The sequence below is a fragment of the Eleutherodactylus coqui genome, chromosome 2 (genome assembly GCF_035609145.1).
Source record: "Eleutherodactylus coqui strain aEleCoq1 chromosome 2, aEleCoq1.hap1, whole genome shotgun sequence".
In the NCBI taxonomy this organism is placed as follows: Eukaryota; Metazoa; Chordata; class Amphibia; order Anura; family Eleutherodactylidae; genus Eleutherodactylus; species Eleutherodactylus coqui.
This window is the reverse complement of record NC_089838.1, coordinates 289337933-289350791: the sequence shown is the minus strand read 5'-3', so window position 1 is coordinate 289350791 and position 12859 is coordinate 289337933. Positions and strand designations below refer to the sequence as shown.

Below are 12859 nucleotides of genomic sequence, written 5' to 3'. Positions count from 1 at the left end.
TGGGATAATAGTCTTGAATAACACAAAAGGGCATGCAAGAAAAGAAAAGATTCTAAAAAGCAATGCAGAAAAAGCAGACCTGGACCTCATTTACAATGCAGCACACGGGCTCTTGCGAGGGGCAGTGTGTCATGCCTTGGCATCACATTGTAGAAGTGCTCCTAGATTCCTGCCAAAGTCAAAGCATTTGTAGAGCAAAATGACAAAGGTGCCGACTAAAAACATGTTCCATTGATTATGACTGTCTGCTGTGCAGAAAGAGGAGTCGAATAATAATGCAAAGTTATGAACGTATGCAAATATTGGTACAATTACATGGTCATCCTGGCCTTCATTCATATATCTAGGGCCTGCGTCCTCTTGCACACTACTGCCACACTTTAGCGCATGGGCCACAGTAGAGTCATTGATTTGGGCACACAGATGCTCTTGAAATTCTATGCTTAAAAAAATCTTAAAGGCCGTGGGCACCTTTTGTGGGTCAAACTTATTTTTTTTCACTGAAATGCATGTATTTTGTGCTGACAATCATTTTTGCAATCGGGTTTAATTAAACATTTTTGCACCATTTGTCTTCTGCAGCTTCCACATATCACTGTATATAGACACTGCAGTGTAAGTCCCAGTTGGAGATCCGTCAGTGAGGCTAGACTGACTGTTTTCTGCCCTTAGCCCCCGTCTTTCCTGCACTTTTTATCAGCTAATTTATGACCACAACAAAGATATAAACTTTGTCGTGGTCATAAATTAGCTGATAAGAATGTTCAGAAGATAGTTTAGTTTCCCTCTGCTCTGTCAGTCCGGCCTCACTTACGGATCTCCTATTGAGACTTAAGGGCCTTTTACATCGGATTATTGTTTGCCCTACAGTTATCACAACAATAATCACTCCTTTGCTTTTACACAGAAGCGATCATTGGTCAGTTAATGGAGGCGGAGCTGTAGGGGGATCTCTTGCGGGCAGCCGCATCCATTCACAGTAAGCAGTTTGTCATTCATAAAACAGTGATATGTAGAAGACAAACTGCTACATTTTTAACTAAACCTTACTGCATAAATGATTGCCAGCCCAATATGCTTGCATTTAAAGGGATTCTGTCATCAGGTTCATGCTGCCCATGATTCGAGCAGCACGAACCAGATGACTGTATCCCTTTAAGTGAAAAAAATTGCCGCTATAGGTGGCCGTAGCCTTCATAAAGTTTATGGAAGTTCTCGAAACCTCCATAAACTTGTGAGAAAAGGTATTGACCATGGAGGTAGGGGTTTTGAGTTCCTGTCCTCGCCCTTAAATGGCTTAGTAACCAATAACAGATTGGATTTCACTGCGCAGAACCTGGAGACTGAGTGTTCATTTGTGAATGAGGTTCAGTTGGGTGCCAGGAAAAAATGTAAAGTAAAGGCAGTCATTCTCAACTCCTTGGGTGACTAGCTACAATGGTGCGATGCATGTATGAACAAAGCAGACTTGATACCAACAACACATACAGATCTAGTAATGCACAGCACACAACTACTCACAGATGACACGTTGAAGAATGACCTTTACATGTTACACTGAATAAGAGACACACGTATGACACATGCTTAAATAAAAACAGAGGTCACCAGTTGTACAAAATAAATCAATGTTTATTATAATATTTGTAAAATAAAAAAAAAACACATCTAACGGAGAAGGCAAAACATACTGGGGTGGGGGTGGGGGTTGTGAGCGGAAATACGTGGAGGAAAATGTGGGAGGAAAAGGTGATAGATGAAGTGATAATGTGCCTAATGATGTGTATTGTTCAGTGTTACATTGTGTCAATGTCTCAGCATGGTATGGTCCATAATGACCTGCACTAACTAGCGATGCTCATGGCCGCTCTAAATTACTCCCTGTTTTCCTTAGAATTACTGTATCTTATTCCAAGCACTACACAGTCAGTCATCATTACCTCTTTGGGCTCCTCTTTCTTTTGCGCTCTCCTCATAATCATGTTTTCTCGATTCGGTAGAAGCCATCATTTCCTTTTTCCGTACAATTTGATTATTTTCCGAAGGGTCAAAAATACTAGATGGCGAAGTACTTTGAGACTGCCCCTCAATGTCTACAATCTGAAGTGACGGAGGTTCCCCCTTGTTGTTTGAAGCTGGTGTACCGGCTGGAGTTTCTGTCCCTTCTTCTTGTCCCATGTGGATACCTAAATCTGGGTCAGGCGTGAGGGTGGTTTGTGGGGACGTGGCAGCGTCATCCGAATGGGACTCCACGCCAGAACTAGAATCTTCATAAGTTCTCAGCTCTTCGGGAGTACTGGTCTCACTACTACTTTTTGCGGCCAGCTGGGGATCACTCAGTGTGCTGCAGACTGAAGCCCTCTCCACCAGATCTTCTTCTACCTTCTGTTCATCCTGTGCCTCGGCATCTTGATTTAAACTTGCTGGCCTCAGTGGTTTCTCTTCGGACTCTTCTTTATAATCTGATAGCTCATCCATCTTCACGAACACCCATGTTTCCCTTTCTGCTTCCTGTGGGTGATCCAAGGGATTTGCGTTCTGCAATGGGTGTATTAAATTGCTTGTTTTACTAACCTCAACATCCTGCTCTACCAGCATAACTGAGATAGTATTTGTTGCTAGAGAAGATGTATATTGTAGAGATGAAGCCTCGGGATGTGAAATGCTGGTAGGTTCATCTGAAAAGCTTACTTCTGTGGTGGGTTTTCCTCCTTCAACAGGAATAGTTTGCTTTACAGTTTCGGTGCACTTGCTTTGCTCTAGAATTCCTGTTGGATGGTTTTGCTCTAGAATTCCTGTTGGATGGTTTTGCTCTACAACATTAGTACTATTGTCTAATGGTTCCAAAGATTCTTCATCGGTAAATGAAATTGGCTTTTCTGAAACATAAAATATTTCTGTGGTTGGTGGTTTTTCTTCTATACCTTCCTCTATGGCTTGGTTCATGGAGAGCTCGCTTACTTGTTCTATGGAATCCATAGTCACGTAGTAATTAGAATCTAGTGATGATTTTTCTAAAGCGGTAACCGGCTCTAATTCCGCAATGCCATGTTGATTCTCCATTGCAGTCAAAGATTCTGATGTCCTTGGCTCTTCAGTTTGGTTTATTTGAAAATGATTAATTTCTTCTGTTCTTGGAGTCAGTATTTTTGTTTTATCTTCGGGTTCCTCTGGCTGTATTGGTACTTTATGGTTTATTGGTTCAATTGATTCTAATGAATCCAGTGGGGTCATGTCATGCACTGATGGCTTGTTCACTTGTGGCTGAATTGAGGTTTCATCAAACGCACTGTACTCTAATGTCCATGGCATTGCTGATTCCGATTTTCCAAAATGACCTTGGTCATTTGGTGAACTCGGAGCAACAGTGTTGCTAGCTACTATCTCTGATGATAATACATGTGTGTCTTCTGATCTTGTAGACATCGCTGTGTCCAGTGATTTGTCTAAAGATGTGGTAAGATCTTCAGGATAGCCTGTAAAATCATGTATTGATGGTTCTGTAAGCTCTTCATCATAATCTGCACGTTTGACCTGCCCTAATGAGAAGTTTGTTGACGTATTTGGGTTGTCAGCTGCTTTCGCAGAAGTCGTTTTTCCATCATCTAGGTATGCTAATGGTTCCTCTGGGAAGAGCACAGATTCCTGGACGAATTGGCCTAGCTGTATTGCATTACTTATATCCTTGACCTCTGTTGTAGCCGGGTCTAGCTGTTTTTGTGCTGCAGTCACAAGCTCTGGTGGTCTGTGGTCAATTTCATGCAACATATTTAACTGTTCTTCATATTGCTCTGACCCAATTGGAAGTTTTTCATGAATTCCCTTTGGATCCATGTTTGCAGTTATGTTTGCTTGCTCTACCTGCTCCGATAACTCTACAATGGAAGCACCAAGAATTTCTGCATCATGTCGTTCTGGTTCTATTATTGAATGAAACTGCTCTACTAGAGGTCTTTGTTGCCCCATTAATACGATTTCATCTTCTTTTTCTAAAGAAGCATTACCTTCTTTCTCGGTGTGTTCTTGTGGCACTTCATTGTCATTTTCTTTTACGAGAGATTGACTTTGCTCTGGCAATTGTACTAGAGATCGTGACCCTTCTGATTTTGTTTCTTCCAGTGACATTATCCCCTCTTTCATTTCTGTTAGTGTGCCAAATGAAGAAAGTATGTTCGCTTCTAAAGGAGTCAGTGGTTCTAATGAAGACTTTAGCAATAACAATGATGATGTCTGTTCTTCTTCTAAAGATCTGTCCGCTTCAACTGAAGACTGTAGTGGTTCCTTCGACAAACCTGGTTCTTCTGGTGCAGATTTCACTTCTACAGACTGTTGTGATTCTTCTGATATCGTTTGTTCTTTTAAAGACTGGTCTGCTTCAGCTGAATACTGTAGTGGTCCCACTGACCGCAGGGGTTCCTCCTTTGAAAGTTTAACTTCTTCAATTAAAGGCTGCAAGGGTTCTAATGATATAATTGCTTCTTCTTCTGAAGATTTCATATCTTCAGACAAAACCTGCTGTGGTTCCACTAATTGGTTTTCTTGAGGAGATTTGTTTATTTCAACCAAAGACTCTAGTGGTGGTTTGACTACTTCAAAAGAAGACTGTTGTGTGTCCTCAGACAATATGGGTGGTTCTTCTGAAAGTCTACCTTCTTCAACTGAAGACTGTAATGGATACAATGCCTCAATATTTCTTTCCTCTGAATGTTTAACTATTTCATCTGATGACTGTAGTATTTCATTGATTGGCATTTCTTCTGATGTTTCATTTGTTCTAGTCTCTCCAAAAGGTTCTTCTAGATTGACGATTTCTTCCTTTGAAGATGTTGCTGTCTCTGCTAGCTTGGGTAGATTGATTTTGCATGCCACTTCTCCCATAGCTAGAGGTTCTGCGCATGATGGTCTTTCCTGTAATGTTTCTTTATTATCCTTTAAAAGTTCTAGGTCTTCTTCTGAAGGTGTTAATTCTTCAGTTGAAGATGTAAGTAGTTCTAACGGATTGTGTGGATCTATAGGAGATATTTCTAGTTGTTCTAAAGTCTTTGATGGATTTCTATGTTTTTCTAACATTATACATTTTTGTTGTACAGGTTCATCCTCTGACAGTACAATTTCTTCTTCTAATGGTGTAACTTGCTCTAAAGATGATGTCGCTACATCTTCTAATGGTTCAACACACTCTGCTGTAAAGGTTTCATCATCTAAGGCTTTGATTGGCATTCTCTCTGATTGATTTAAATGGGTGTCCCTATCCATACAAGCTATTTGTCCCTCTTCTAAGGATCTATTTTCTTCCACTGTCTCCTTTGAGAGCTCGTTGGTGGATGCAACTTCATCATCTGATGTTTTAATTGGAACATGAACTCCTTCGTTTACGTTATTGGCTGCAAGCTCTGAAGATGCAGCTCCATCTTTCAGCTCTTTTGCAGTTTCCTCTTTTATCTCCAAAGGTTTGTCTGGATCTGCAAGAGGTATTTCAAGAGGCGACCTTTGTTCTTCCTGTAAATGTTCACTAGAAACATTCAGTTGTTCCTTGAAAGGTTTTTTACTTTTTTGCTCTTCATATAAAGGTTTGGCTGATACGATTGAAGATTCTGACATTGGTGGTTCTCTAACTGAATGACTGACTTCCTCCTCTAGAGGCGTAACTTGTTTTCGGAGAGACTTTGCTTCTTGGTTCAATGGTAGCTGTCTCTCTTTGTCCTGTGAATGTGTTTCTGTTGAACATTGTTCAGTCGGTATTATGGTTTTACTTGTGTCTTGGGGCAGCTCAGACTCTTTTAAGAGTTCTCCAGCCGTCTTGCGGTCATCTATTGTGGTATTATCTATGACATTCATGGGTACAACAACTACTTTCTCTTCTGCAATCAGTGGATCAAGAGGTTTCTGTAATTCAGCTAGTATTTCAGTTTTGTTCATTTCTATTTTCTCCGCTTCTAAATCAATGATTAACTCCTTACTAATTTCATTTGCTACTGGAGTAATTTCATTTACTATTGGTGTGGCTTCAGCACGCTCTTCCATTACTGTTTTATGAGATGATTTTACAGGTTTTATTGCAGTAGGTACATTGTTTATCTGTTTAGCTGACACAGATGTTGCTTTAGTCGTCGTTGATAGTTGCTTGCCTACTTTAACCTGGTTGGTTGTAGACATGGAGTTCCCTGGTGGTTTTACAGGTGTAACATTGCGTGGCTTAGTTGAAGCAGATGATGTACTCAGTGGCTTAACAGGTGATGTAGGTATTTTAGTTACTTTGGTTGAAACTGGTGTAGGCTTTGAAGCTTTCACCAGTGGAGATGCTGTTTTAGCGGGTTTGGCTGCTGTTGAATTTGTGGCACCTGGTCTAGTAGATGCCATTGGGCTTTTAGTTGCTTTTGTTGATAATGATGTGGTATTAACAAGCTTTTCCGATGGAGGCACAATCTGTTTCGGCTTATGAGATGCAGGGTTTGCTTTCAAAGTTTTAGTTGGGCTTGTTGAAGTGGCTAGTGGCTTGGTTGGCACAGATACACAACTTTCTGGTCGAAGGCACGATGTCTTGTCTTTTGGCACTGATCCATTTTCTGGAGGTTTGCCCACTTCCCTTTTAACCATTCCGTTCCGTTTTGAGGGTGTAGTGTTCCCTCCTTCCGGTGCAGGTCTTGGTTTATTGAGCTGGGCCCCTTCTGCAGTTTTCTTGGCAGCCTCATTTTTTGTGACTAATAGAGATGCCGTCTGTTGAGTTCCCTTCTCTCCGTTCTGGGGGCGAGTTGTTTGCTTGGCTGGTGGTTTGACTGGAGATGCTGATTCTGTAAAGAAATCAATTACATTTTCACATGACTTGCAAGGAAACGTCTGGTAGGGTGGCATGCCGCTTTTGTCTACACATTTTCACCGGATCAGTACGAATTAGGAATGACCTTTAATTTATCTTAAACATTAAAATGTCCTACATTTCTCGTAGCATGACATTTACATGGTTAGAGACTGGAGTTAATAAAATTGTCTCAGCTAATAGTAAAATAGTATGTTAGGCCAAAAAAGACATATGTCCATCCAGTTCAGCCTATTATCGCCCCCCCCCCCCCCCCGAATGTTGATCCAGAAGAAGGCAAAAAACCACAATGAGATAGAAGCCAATTTTCCTTATTTAAGGGAAAAATTATTTCCCGGCTCAAAGTCTGACAATCAGAATAATCCCCGGATCACCAACCCTTCTGAAGTATTCAGTTAGTATAACAGGTAATGTATCACTCAAGAAAGGCGTCCAGGTTGTCTCATCTGGAAAACCCTTGCCAGTATGTCTTGTTAGGGCATACAGACGTAAATAGAGGGAGTGCCCTGATTGTGACACCCCTCTGTGAACCACATAAGAGAGGTGCTGCAAATATGTCTGGAGGACTCAGCCCACCCATGCATTATTTTGAATGCCTTCCATGTAATACAGCATTTTTCCCCTGCAGACCATCCTGTGCTTCACCTGGAGATTGCAGCTGATTGCCAGAGGTTTTTAAGTCAAACCCACCGTGATCAGCTTCCACATATGACCCCAGTGTAAGAGCTGGAAGTGTAATAGTCGGCTTCAGCTTCCATTGATTTCAATGTGAGTGAAGCCATCCATGACGCTTCCGCCTACGACCCTAATGACAATGTCCAGCCCCGCTGCACTGACAGTAGGACGACGATCAGCTGATTGACGGGAATCCTGAGCAGTGCATCGCCTGCTTTTAACTATTGATGACCTCAGGATAGGTGATCAATAGTAATTGACCAGAAAGCCCCATTTAATAAAGGGGTTAATCTAATAAAATATGAGAGAAGAGCACCTCGTGTGTATCTGCTAGCCATATAATAGTGAACTGAATGTGCAAATCTGCTCACCTGTCAGCACTGTGAGAGACAATACTGATCACAATAATTCGGCAGCTGCCCATTCTTCGCCTATTCAGGACCAAATCACTCGCCGCATATACTAGGAACTCAGAACAGCGCCAAACGGAGCCGCGAAGGTAAGTGTAAATGCTTTACTTGAAACGGTAATAATCTGTCTATGCATTTCACCATCGGGCCATAATTATAGGAAATAGAGCGCGGACATCACGGGGCAGCAGGGTCAAAGGTTACCAATGCTGTCAACCCGCACTGGCTGCTATCAAGTGGAATTGATGTAGCAGTGCAGTTTTATATATCAATTTGACTTGATAGCTGCCTGCGCGGGTTGACAGTAACTGCAGAGCGAAATGTCAAAAGTTTTAAACAGTGGGGTCCGGGTGCTGATCACTGAAATGAAGAGGCTGCGGTGCTCATTCCAGTACTGTGCCCCATCGGCGGTCTTCTTTGCCCGTTTGCTCTTCTTAGCAGCTGAACACAGACAATTAAATGTCCATAGAAGTCTATGCGTTTGCCTTCAGCTGCCAAGAGCAGCCGACAAACACCGAAGACTTCCGAAGGCACAGCGCTTGAGTGATCGCTGCAGCCCCCTCATGTCAGTAATCTGTGTCGGTAGCGCCAGAACTTCTAGAGTAATGTCTTGTAGTTCACACTGATTTACCTCTAGCTGTGACTGTCTTGGGTTTGTTAGGTGAAGCAGCTGCAGTCCTGCAACATAGAAAAAGTGTTTAGAATACTGTTTATACAGTCATACATGTTTATCAAATAGGTGCGTATTGCAGAAATACTCCATCCGTGTGAAGGGTCTCTTAGGCTGGGTTCACACAGGGTGGATTTCGTTACTGCCACTCTCTCCTCTATGGGAGCGCCAGCCACATCGGCTAAGTGCCCCAGGTTTTAAAGCAGCGCTTTCCCGATGAAAAACCGCAAGATTTCCGCCGGGAATCCGCCATGTGGGAACCCAGCCTAAGGGAACCTACAGGGATTAGCGGCCGCAGGCGTAAAACCACAAGACCTCTGACGGGAAAGCGCTGCTTTAAAACCCGCGGCACTTAGCCATGGGTTTTGGAGTGGCTTGGCTGCATGCTTTTCCGTTGTGGCCAGTGCTCCCATAGAGGACAGCGTGGCCACAACATAAAAACAAAATAATGGACATGCGGACGGCTAATCCGTGCCGCAGCGCCGGCTTTGCCGCAACAGATTCGCCATCCTATGTGGACGAGATTTCTGAGAAATCTCGTCCACATGGCCGGCTAATTCCAGAATAAGCAGGCGCATTTGCCGCAGCAAAATTCCAGATGGAATTTACGTGGCAAATCCGCCCTGTGTGAACCCAGGCTTAGGGCGCGTTCACACGACAGTTTTTATGTTCAGTTTTTTGTGAGCCAAAGCCAGGAGTGGAGAGGAAGTATAATGAAAAGATTTGCAGTTCTTCCGTATTTTGGATCCACTCCTGGTTTTGGCTCGCAAAAAACTGAACATAAAAACTGTTGTGTAAAAGAAGCGCCCTAAGGGCGCGGTCACACGAGCGAAATTAGCCCACAGGATGCACCACAAGCCACGGTAAATTCCACACCAAAATTCCCAGCGCTACCTGCAGATTTTGATGAAAATTGTCATAAATTGGCCTGCAATTCCACATCAAATTCTGCAGTTAGACCAGTGGATTTCGCTGCAGGCTTTGGTGCATACTGCAGGCTAATTCTGACTCGTGTGAAAGCAGCCTAAAGTGGAAAACCTCTTTAAGAACCAATCTCTCCTCAAATAATACTGTTGTATCTGCCCTCACTCTCACTGAGCACAAGTACGGTATGTACCAATCACCCACCTGGCATTGTCCCTTATCACATCAGCTTACAGAACGTCTTACCTGACGGTGCTGCTCTTTGCAGCATTTGCTTCCTTTACGGCTGTGGCCACTTTAGTCGTGGTAGGTTTGGACGTCGGCCCTGATGAGGGAACACAATTAAAAGTGTTACAGAATGTTCCAGATAAAATAGATCTACCTGGATTAACACTTGTGCTGATGATCAAGACCAGATTAGTTATCACTAATACATTCCTTTACCCTCTCTGCTCTCCAACCACAACACTTTGTGGAAATTGAGGAGAGCCCGAGATCATCAGGACCGCTACTACGGTTCACAATAAGAGAAGGGAGCTCTGGGTAAAAGGAGTTTCTGTATAGGAACTTGGTGGCACGGAGTGAAGGTAGGGAGGCCATCAGCCAAACCTTACTGCGATGTTAATGCAAATTATGTTCACACCATATTCTTGCATCACTTTCAGAGATACAGTTATTAAATTTTGGTTTTTTGGAGGGGGAGGGGGGGGGGGGCCTTTTACACAGAACACAAAAAATGGTGCAAGGTCTTTTTTTCTGTCCTTCCTGAAACTTTATGCTGCTCTTGTAGAATCGAGTCCCAGGGGGTAGGCCTCGTCTACGGCATCAGCCCAGCTCTTTGTAGTCGACTTCTCAGGGAGCATGTCCTCCATCAAAAAATACCAGGGTGACCAGAGACCAGGTGGCATCGGGCGAACGCGCAGTCACAGACCTTGCCGGGCACCTGGCATCAAGGATTCTGCGGAGGCCCGAAGGAACAAATGTTTTACTCGCTGCTGGAACTGTCCACACATATCCTTATCTATACCCATGTGTCAGGAAGGATATTGTTTCTCCTTAAGGAGAGCACCTAAAAGGTGTGTGAGGAGACTTATAAGGCCATGCATGCTCCTCTGGAAAATATGCAGATAGGTAAGTGTCTCTTTACACACCTTCTAGGCGCTCTCCTTAAGGAGAAACAGTAGCCTTCCTGACCCACATCTATAGGCCTCTCACTAGCCAAGCCAGAAACCTGCTGCATACTGATGAGGGGCAAGAACCCTGAAACAGTTGTCTGAGTATGGTTATTCTGGCTTTGACTCACAATTCCCAGTCATTGTTATAAGGCTTGTCTAAAGAGTCTGACATTAACTTGCAGGAATACTGCCTTCCAATAGGTGGCGCTGCAGACATATTGTTCCATCATCCCTATTTGCATTTTTATCTATACCCAAAACTACTTTCTATGCAGTACATGTGGCATAAAGCATAGTGTCCTTCCGCAAAACCCAGCAGTGCTATATGTGAACGTTACAAACAAGAGTTACAAAGCAGAACATAGAATGTAGAGTACTGGTACACTGTAACTGGAACCCCCTTACACTCTCACCGAGGGCGACACAAGGTAGTGACACATGATGATTGCAGAGCTCCGTCGCTCACAGGGCAATGATGTGTAGTACCGTGTTTCCCCCAAAATAAGACAGTGTCTTATATTAATTTTTGTTCAAAAAGGTTTAACTTTTTTTACATGTATAGCTGCCTGGACACTATTTAAATTGACTTTTTTAATTAACTGTTAGCAGGGCTTAATTTTGGAGTAGGGCTTATATTTCAAGCATCCTCAAAAAGCCTGTAAAATCATTTTGCATCCTCAAAAATTCTGGAAAATCATGTTATGACTTATTTTCAGGGGATGTCTTATTTTCAGGGAAACAGGGTACTTCTGCACATATTCAAGTAGCAGATCCCTGCACAGAATAGGTCCGACTCTAGCAGCGTCCAACAAGAGATCGGTCCGGCGTAATCATGAGGTTCCGCTCGCCACACCCGCCGCAATTTACATTTTTCGCAATATGCAAGGTTATAGACAGAAAAATGTCAGACCCTCATGAATACACCAGATTGATCTCTCACTGGACACTACTAGACCCGTCCTATGCAGCCACTTAGTTCCCTCCTCCATACAGGATAACAACTGACATAGAAATTGTGTTCCTATGGCTGTCCTCTTGGTCAATTTCTCATGCATTTGGGAACTTAAAATCATGATTTAGTCATTTATTGACACTAAGATATTTGAACATATTAAGAATCATCGGCAGTAAATCTGCTGGCTCTCCTTAAAGAACTTATATAAATGAAGTATGAGCATGATTACAGATGGGCTACTACAAAGTCGTAGGCCAGTGATGGGCAACCTTTTGAGCTCGGTGTGTCAAAATTCGCCAAAAAACGAGCATAACTCTGGTGGTGTGTCACTTCGAGAAAAAATCCATAAATTCACGATATTTATAGTTTAAATAACAAATATGTATAATTGTAATGTATAACTGCATTTAATAAACCCAAAACACCCATAGCACAGGCCCTCGCCTCTCCCAGCCTCCCCCTCACTTATGTCAGTAATGACGAGCCCCCAGCGGCAACAGCGCCATCCACAGCGGCCCCCAGCAGCGACAGCGCCCCCCAGCAGCGACAGCGCCACCCACAGCGGCCCCCCAGCAGCGACAGCGCCACCCACAGCGGCCCCCAGCATTACCTGCCCCCCACAGAGGCCCCCAGCATTATCTACCCCCACAGTGGCCCCCCAGCGGTGACTGCCCCACACACAGAGGCCCCCCAGCGGTGAATGCCGCCCACAGGTGACTGCCCCCTCACAGCGGACCCCCAGCGGTGACTGCCCCCTCACAGCGGACCCCCAGCGGTGACTGCCCCCTCACAGCGGATCCCCAGCGGTGACTGCCCCCTCACAGCGGATCCCCAGCGGTGACTGCCCCCTCACAGCGGATCCCCAGCGGTGACTGCCCCCTCACAGCGGACCCCCAGCGGTAACTGCCCCCTCACAGCGGACCCCCCCCGACCCATGTACTTACCTTGTGGATGCTCTGCTCCTCCTGTGCCCGGCGCCCTCCAGCAGCGATGATCTCCCGCGCACACTGTGACGGAACCAACAGGTAGGAGACGACGGGGGAAGGAGGATCCTGGTGCACACTGACATCACAGTGTGCGCCGGGATCAGCACTGGTTAGTAGTGCTGGTTAATGAATACCGGCAGGGGAGTCACGGCCCCTGCCGGTATTCATTAACGGGGTGAGCGGCCGCGTGTCAGCGACTATGGCTACGCGTGTCAGTGCTGACACGCGTGTCATAGGTTCGCCATCA

The 12859-nt window shown here is 44.3% G+C and overlaps 1 protein-coding gene across 4 annotated transcripts in view; it reads right to left on the bottom strand.

Annotated features, from left to right (window-relative positions):
• Positions 1 to 1612: 1612 nt before the first annotated feature.
• LOC136612685 (uncharacterized) overlaps positions 1613 to 12859 on the bottom strand; it is a 37551-nt gene continuing 26304 nt past the window's right edge. For all 4 annotated transcript variants that reach the window (XM_066593201.1, XM_066593202.1, XM_066593204.1 and 1 more), the window contains exons 3-5: positions 9743 to 9821; positions 8534 to 8580; positions 1613 to 6791 (exon numbers count right to left, since the gene is read on the bottom strand). In XM_066593201.1, the coding sequence (XP_066449298.1) occupies positions 1927 to 6791; positions 8534 to 8580; positions 9743 to 9821 (4991 nt within the window). In that variant the 3' untranslated portion in view covers positions 1613 to 1926. The remainder of the gene's footprint in view (positions 6792 to 8533; positions 8581 to 9742; positions 9822 to 12859) is intronic.